The sequence below is a fragment of the Pteropus alecto genome, unplaced genomic scaffold, assembly GCF_000325575.1.
Source record: "Pteropus alecto unplaced genomic scaffold, ASM32557v1 scaffold313, whole genome shotgun sequence".
Classification (NCBI taxonomy): domain Eukaryota; kingdom Metazoa; phylum Chordata; class Mammalia; order Chiroptera; family Pteropodidae; genus Pteropus; species Pteropus alecto.
Window position 1 is genome coordinate 508,849 of NW_006434832.1, and position 7,958 is coordinate 516,806.

The 7,958-nt window shown below is 48.7% G+C and overlaps 2 protein-coding genes across 2 annotated transcripts in view; both read left to right on the plus strand.

Moving 5' to 3' along the window:
* Nucleotides 1-605, plus strand: part of CUNH17orf53 (chromosome unknown C17orf53 homolog) — a 13,004-nt gene extending 12,399 nt beyond the window's left edge. The window contains exon 11 of the mRNA XM_015588012.2: nucleotides 126-605. The gene's annotated coding sequence lies outside the window, so the exon portion shown is untranslated. The remainder of the gene's footprint in view (nucleotides 1-125) is intronic.
* Nucleotides 606-4,127: 3,522 nt separating this feature from the next.
* ASB16 (ankyrin repeat and SOCS box containing 16) overlaps nucleotides 4,128-7,958 on the plus strand; it is a 5,642-nt gene continuing 1,811 nt past the window's right edge. The window contains exons 1-2 of the mRNA XM_006910108.2: nucleotides 4,128-5,159; nucleotides 6,607-6,874. Of these exons, the coding sequence (XP_006910170.1) occupies nucleotides 4,859-5,159; nucleotides 6,607-6,874 (569 nt within the window). The 5' untranslated portion in view covers nucleotides 4,128-4,858. The remainder of the gene's footprint in view (nucleotides 5,160-6,606; nucleotides 6,875-7,958) is intronic.

The window sequence follows — 7,958 nt, forward strand, 5'->3', positions numbered from 1 at the left end:
CCTTGGAATCTGCACTGCTGTCACTTTGGATCTTTGGCCTACCAGAATTCAGCCCAGGATTGGCTCTCCTGCCCTGCTGTCCTCCAAGCCCTGGGGTGTATCGTTCTTTCTCCTCCTGCCAACAGGGAAGGTGTGACACTCCCACTTCAGCCTGACTTTAGAAGACACTGGACCTGGTTCCTTCACGTCCTAGCCCCAAGACCGCTGAGGAGTCTAGAGGAACCACACTACTGCAGTGACAACCTGTCCCTCTGGATAGGGAAGGAATAGACTCAGCCTTGCCTCTGCTTTGTCCCTTGAGGCCTGTAGCTGCCCAGCTCACCTGTGTCCAAGGTGCCCAGGTGCAGGGGCAGGGGTGTGGCTGCGGTGCCTCGTTTTGAAATAAAGTAGCCAGCTGCTTCACCTGCTTCCCTCCTTTCCACCTTCGCTGCTCCTTGTCCTGTTTGTCTTGCCAGTGATACTTTGACCGGGGCAGAGACAAGCTACTCATTCTCATTCTCTCTCCCTCTCTCTCTGTTTCTCTCTCTCTGAACTTTTCCTTTTAGACAGTTTTAGATATACAGAATTATTTCCAAGATATTACAGAGAATTCCCATAATACCCCATACCCAGTTTCCTCTATTATTACCACCTTAATGTTAGTATGGTAGCTTTGTCACACTAAAAGAACCAGTATTGACATATTATTATTAACTGAACTCCATACTTTACTTAGATTTATTCAGTTTTCCCCTGATGTCTTTTCTCTGTTCCAGGATCCCAAATTACATTTAGTCGTGTCTCTAGGCTGCTATTGGCTGTGGCCATGTCTCAGACTTTCCTTGTGTTTTATGACCTTGGCAGCTTTGAGGAGTATGGCTCAGGCATGTGGTAGGGTGCCCCTCAAATGGAATTTGTCTGATGTTTTTTCATAAGTATGTGTTTTGGGAAGAAGACCACAGAGGTAAGGTGCTGTCCTCATCACATCATGTCAAAGGTTGATCTTAACCTTAGTCACCTGGCTGAGGTAGCGTTTGTCAGGTTCTTCCACTGTAAAGTTACTCTTTTTCCTTCTGCCTTTCCGTACTGTCCTCTTTGAAAGGAAGTCACTGTGCAGCCCACATTTAAGGCATGAGAAGTTATTTTCCACCTCTTTAAGAGCAGAATATACACATAGGTTTTATCTGAATTCTTCTGCATGGGAGGTTGGTCTGTTCACCCTCATTTGTTATTCAATCATTCATTTATATCAGTGTGGACTCACAGGTATTTGTTTTATGCTTTGGATTATAATCCAGTAGTACCTTATTTTGTTGCCAAGCAACTCTTGGTCATTGTAGTTTCTCTGTACTACCTTTCAGACCAGAGTTGGACAAGGAGCATGGTTGGGGTGTAAAATATCTAATTATACTAAGTTGGCAACCTTGTTTTCCTTTTCTGGAATGAAAGGAAGAGAGGAAGATTCTCCTAACTCATGGATGAAGGGGGTGTGGGTTAAAGGCCCTAGTTTGACCACCAGCCTCTCCTGCCTCTTCCTGTCTTCACAGCACTGAGTTGGCACCCTCCCATGGGCTTGGTACCTAAACCACCCCATGTCTCTGGCCTGCAGTGCCCTCTCCCACTCAACACCCTTGAGCCCTGCTCTCTAATGCTCACAGTCCTAACCAATATCCTGGTTTCTTGTGGTGTGCTTCATCGCCCCACAGGTTCTGAGCTCCAAGAAGGCAGCCTGGGCATCCACTTGCCTGGCACTGCTCCTGCCAGTAGATCTGGGATCCCTGTGGGCTCATGTGTGAGTTGAAGTAAGCTAACACTAAGGACAGTTTTTCTGCCCTCAGGAAGTTAAGGCTAAGGACAAAAGACAGAACACATGGTCTCTCTGGGGACTGAGCTGTAGCCAGAGCACCTTTAGGCCTCTGTGTGACAGGGCTACAGAGAGGCTGGGCCCACAGGCCATGACTATTGTGTGCCTCAGGAGGGAGGGGACGCCTACCTCATCTTGGGTCCTCTTGACCTTACCCGGCCTTGCCAGCTCCCAACCCTGGGAACCCAGCTGTGGGTGCTCAGCCAGGCCGTTGGCGGGGCAATTAAAACACGGAATAGGTTCCAAGAGGGTTAATCACAGCTGCATTTATAGAGGCGCCTTTCTCTGAGGATCTACAAGCCCTCGTAATGCATGATCTCATTCCACCTCTGGGATCCCCACCCTGGAATACCACCAAGAAGCTGGGGCCAGAGTGGGTGAACAGCAGGGTATGGGCTGTGCAGCAAACAACCTAGGCTGCTGCCACCCACTTGGGCAAGCGAATGAGTGTTGTGGCAGAGAACAGGAGCCCTCAGTCAATGCACATAGGAGGCCAGCCTGCTGCACCAAGTGCTCCTAAACACCAAGTCAAGACCTACCGTGTGCCAGGCCTTGCTGGGACCAGAAATCCAACTGAACATATTCACAGCCTCCTCTGGAGCCCACATCCAGCATGGCAGACTGTTGTCTACAGTACACTGGGATCAGTGCCTTACGAAGTGTGTGGATTGGGAGTGGCTGGAACTGGAGGAGTTGGGCACCTGGGGCTGCTGCAGGGATGTTCCCAGAGCAGGTGACCTTTGAGGTGGACTTTAAGGAATGAGTCAGAAGGGAATGGCAGGGAAGGGAGAGGAGCCACAATGAGAATGCTATGTGATATGAGGCCAAACCAAGGAATCAAGACTTAGTTGGAGAGGGCAGGTGTCAGAGTCAGCAGAAGTTCTCAAGCTAGGAATTAACTTTTAGTTAGGTCATTCCATTTGGGCAGTAGAGCAGAGAGGTTGTGGCCAGAGGAAGGGACACCAGATAGGAAGTTGGGCTGGTCCAGGTTAAAGTCATTGGGATGGTAATTGCAAATGTGAGAATGAGAGCTGGAACTTGTTTGTGTGAGGGGACCAGAGAGGAAGAAGTCAGAGATAACAGAGCAGGGGCTGCTGCTGAGCCAAGGAAGGGAGGAGACACAGGGGCAGAGGAGCCAGGAGGAGCCCACAGTGCTGAGGGAGACAGACCAGCGTCTGCAGCCAAGGTAGGAAGGGGCTGGGCCAACCCTGAGGGGCCAAGAGGCTCACCCACCGGCACACCAAGCTCTCGATTTAGGAGAGCTTCTGAGGCAGGGGCTGGCATCCCTCCTGCCTACCCTTCCCTGGCTTGTCAACCATACCAGCTAATTCTATTTCACGGCCTCATTCCTCCCCCTAGAGGCTCCTGGAAGCACAGCGGCTTTCTCCAAAGAGTGAAGGAGTTTGTGGCTTAAAGGTCTCTTTGGTTGGGAGTCCCTAGAGTTGCAAGGTCAAGCCCTTGGCCCTCAGGCAGGCATGTGAGCCTTTTTAGGATCTGGGGCAGGAAAGGAGGAGGAAGAGGAAAACAAGACTCACTGAAGGCAATTTCTAGAGACTACGTGTCCTACGTGGAGGCTGAGGAGAGGCTCTCACAACTGTCTTCATCCTCATGTGGCCACAATAGCTAGAGCCAAAGTGTGTCATCTGTGGAGTCAAGCCGTTTGGGGGTCCTAGTCCTAGCTCCACCCCTCACAAGCTCTGACTTTGAGTAGTTTCGATGCAGGACACAGCAAATTCCCTGAGTCGGGGAGGAAGCTCAAGCCCTACACACAGAGAGAAGTGTTCTTTGCTGAGCTCAAGAAAGAATTCAAAAGCCCACCAAAGTTACAGTCAAAAGGAAAGTTTATTAGAGAAGAGACAAAGCAGATGAGAAAACAAAACAAAACAAAAGCCCCAAGTCTCAGGGAATCCAGTTTATACATCATTCTTAGTTTCTGTGAATTATAGTTTAAAGACTTTTTTTTCCTTTTTTTTTTTTTTTGGATACGGGCATACAATGAGAAAGGATAGGTATATGTAGCAAGAAAAGGTAAGAATACATAAGGTGAAAGGTCTGTTGGCAATCCCCAGCCTTTGATCCATAGGGAATGAACAATTTGATTTTGTGTAGGGTGCAACTTAAAGATTCTTTTTCTGTTTTCCCATCAGAGTGTGCAGAAATGGTTTTTTAGCAATCCCAGCAGAAATCTTCCTTTGTTCTGCAGGTTTCCTGTGGTCTGGCTGTAGGGCTGATCAGCATATTGCAGTCTCTGGATATACCTTGATTTAGCATTTAGTTCTCTTGCCTCTTACCTACATTAGTTTTACCTTGTTAAGCCTTAAATTCGTCTTCGGTAAACAGACATAAGACCATCCATCTCAGAGGTGTTCAAGTGTGATAATTAGCCTGATCATATAATTCATTCTCAAAACCAAGTTTACTGTTTACCTGGGTGAGCCGGGAAATATGGTCACTAAGAAAAGATGGATCTAAAAGTGATTTAAATATTGTAAAGCCCTGAGCACACATGTGCAAAGCTATTGTCAGAAGAGCTCTTTCTCCTACCAGCCCTTATGTCCGGGGCTGTGGTCTGCCCTCCAGCCAACATCAGAGAGCCCGGGGGACTCTGGCTCTTCCTCCCTGTCCTGTCCATCTCTCTGACTAACTGCTTACCTCACCTCGGACCTTGCCAACCCACAGTGCTCACTCCAGAGAAGTGCGAGGAAGTAGACCCTGAGGTGCAGCGGGTAGCCTCGTCTGCGGGCCGGCTGCCCAAGTGGAAGGTATCAGCAGGGGCAAGGGCTGACCCTAGCTCTGGGCTGGGGCTTGGCCTGATACCTTCTCAGCACCAGGACCAGGACTCTGACCAGACGGTGTTTACCAGAACAGCAAAGGGCCTATTTATAGCCTCAGCTGCTCATCTCTCTAGGTCATGGGTGAGGGGGCAGGGTGGTTCCTCAGAGCAAGGGTAGTAGTCAGACTGAGGGGACTTGGCTGTGCCCAGCTACCACTGACCAGACCCCTGGGCCCCTCCGCATGGCAGAGGAGACCTTTCACTTCACCTCCTCCAAGCTCCGCTCTCTCCGCCTGCAGCAGGAGTGGCTGGAGTGGGAAGACCGGCGCCGGGCAGCAGCCCTGCAAAGCCGGAACCGAAGGTGCCCCCCAAGTTCCCGGGCCCGGCTCACCAGGCCACGCCACTCCTGCCGAGACCCAGCGGTCCACAGTGCTCTGTTCTCTGGCAACCTGCAACAGGTCCAAGCCCTGTTCCAAGATGAAGACACCGCCAACATGATTGTGGAGACTGTGAGCAACCAGCTGGCTTGGTCAGCTGAACAGGGTAGGGAGCACCAGACCGGGGCAGAAGAGGAGGAAGAGGGAAGAGGTGGGGGGTGGGGGTTGGGGAGAAGGGGAGAGCCTCAGCCCTATCCCCTCCCTCCAGACTGCAGACTAGACCATCCCTTCCCACTGCTCCCTCCTAAACAGAGATGAGGCATAGTTAGTGGTTTGTATGCCTTACCAGAATTAAAGTTATATTAACATATAAATTACATAGGAGCACAGTTATATTCTAAGCAATTTTTTCCTTGACTAGACATCCACACATACGAATATTTTTTTGTCTACAGAATGAAATCATAATCTATGTGCTATTTTATAACCTGATTTTTCATGTAACATCTTTCTATGTCAATAATCATATAAAGTTGACACGATATTTGAAATAGATGTATAAATTCTACTGTATGGGCATGCCGTGATTTATAGAATTAGTCCCCAGATAGATTGGATAAATTGGGTTCCTTTTTAAAAAATTATTTTATATAGATATATGATGAACATCTTTGTGTACTTGCCAACCAATTTCCTTAAAATCTATTCTGACAGGAGAGTTTATCCCTGTAAACCAAATACCTCTTAAGATTGACAGGAGATTGCTTCCAACCCATGAATTTTAGGGTTCAAAATCCTTGGAGAGCTTGTTCTCACAGTTACCACAGGCTCCAGGTTCCTGCTTGGCTTCAAGTGTTAGAGATGTGACCCTACCCAGGGCATCCTGGTCTTGTCCAACAGCATGTCCATCATCCCTCAAATGGAACTTGTCCTTAATTTCAATCCTAATAAGAAAATATGCTCTACCCAAGATTTAGGAAACCTTAATGCAAACCTTAACGCAAATTATAATGCAAACAACTTGCAGTTGAATATTAGGCATCTGTGCCCCTTAAACAAGTCTTTGGCCATTTCTATAACTCTATTCAACACCAGTCCCATGATCAACTCCTCTCCCCACTCTTCAATACTCCCAACTCTAATTCTCCATCTCCACATTTCCCCCCACTTCCACCCCCACCCTCCCCACTCCAGAAGTGCCCTAGAACTTCAAACTCATGGCTCCTTCAGCTCTGGTTGTTGGCTACTTCCAAGCTCAGCTCCAGGACCTCCTGTGCATAACTTCCCCCATCCCTAGTGTCAGAGCCCCAAGGGAAGCAAAAGAGCCAAGGACTCCATCAGCAGCTCAAAGACCCAGATGTTCCCTACTAGTTGCCCTTACGGCTTTTTCTCTATGACACACATACTATGTTTTTTACAGATTGACAAACTGTTCTAAAAGGCTGTTCCAATTTACACTCCAAATCAGGGTGAGTGAGCCCCTCTCCACAGGTACAGCCTGGCACAGCATTTGTGTTCAGCCAGGGGTGCTGAGGGAAGGCCAGTGTCAGCAGTTCACCTTAGCTTGCCCTGCCTGCCAGTCTCATATCCCACCCCAACATTGCTCTCCTCAGGGTTCTGGGTGCTGACCCCAAAAACCAAGCAGACGGTGCCTCTTACCATCACTGCAGCCCGAGGCTATACTGACTGTGCCCGGCACCTCATCCAGCAGGGAGCTGAGCTGGATGCTTGCGTTGGAGGCCGGACAGCCTTGCACGAGGCCTGTGCCCAGGCCCAGTCCGACTGTGTGCGCCTCCTACTGACCTTCGGCGCCAAGGCCAATGTGTTGTCTGAGGAAGGCACAACCCCCTTGCACCTCTGCACAGCCCCTGAATCCTTGCAGTAGGTGCCCAGGAGCTGAAATGGTTTGGGGAGGGTGTGTGTGTGTGTGTGTGTGTGTGTGTGTGTGTGTGTGTGTCTCCAGCTCACGTGGCCAGGAGAAGGGGAGGAGCACCTCATACACTCATGTCCTCACAACAACCTGGAACACGGGTCTCATTCTACAGATGAGAAAATCGAGGCTCAGAAAGGTTTAGTGACTTGTCTAAGGTCACATCAACTAAGCCCAGGAGGCAGAAGTGCTGTTGCTTTTGGGGAAGACCCTGTTCCAACTGCAGTCCTTTATTCCCTGTGATTACTCTGTAGCCCAATACGTGGTCATCAGGATTTCATTGGAGTTGATGGATCTGCTCCTGAGTTTCAGTGCTGCCATTCTGGCTTTTTAATTATCAAATACTGTTAGTTTAATTTTATCATTAATATGGTTCGTTGTAAGTCTTCTTTACCCTGTGGTGGTTAATAATGAATATTTGCCCCCACAGTGGTCTGGCCTATAATTTTTCCAGGAACTAGAAGACAAAAACATGTGCTTCCTAAAATCTGGTTTTTGTCGTTTGTTTGGTTTTCTTTTGAGGAAAGTGGAGTAAGTGAGTCCCCAAGTACCTTCCTTTGTTGGAGTAGATGTGGCTGGCCTGGGAGGGTGGTCTTCAAGTTTAGAAGCAGGAGGAAAATATTAGGACTTCCACTTCTTTTACTTTTTGACTCATACACTTTAATTTTCTGTGTTTCATAGTGTACACAGTAGTAGGTTTTTAATTTTTTTTGTATGCTATCGAAATGTTAGACCACTGACAAATGATTCAGAACCAGGCCTTGGGGGTCCAGTGGGATTGGGGAGTTGGGTTAGACTCTAAGAAGGACTGTCTGAGGCAGTGAGTACTAATTCTTGTGAAGCCACTAACCTGCCATGTGTCCTTGGCTATGCTGTGACCTTTCTGGTCTGAAGTTTTTCATCTGAAAACTAAAGATGCTCCTGGTGACTTCGATCGGCCTTCTAGCTTTCTGTCTGTCATGGGGCTTCTGGGAGTCTGATGATGGACGCCAGGTTGGCATCCAGGTGCGGGAGGTGGGAAGAAGGAGTGTAGGG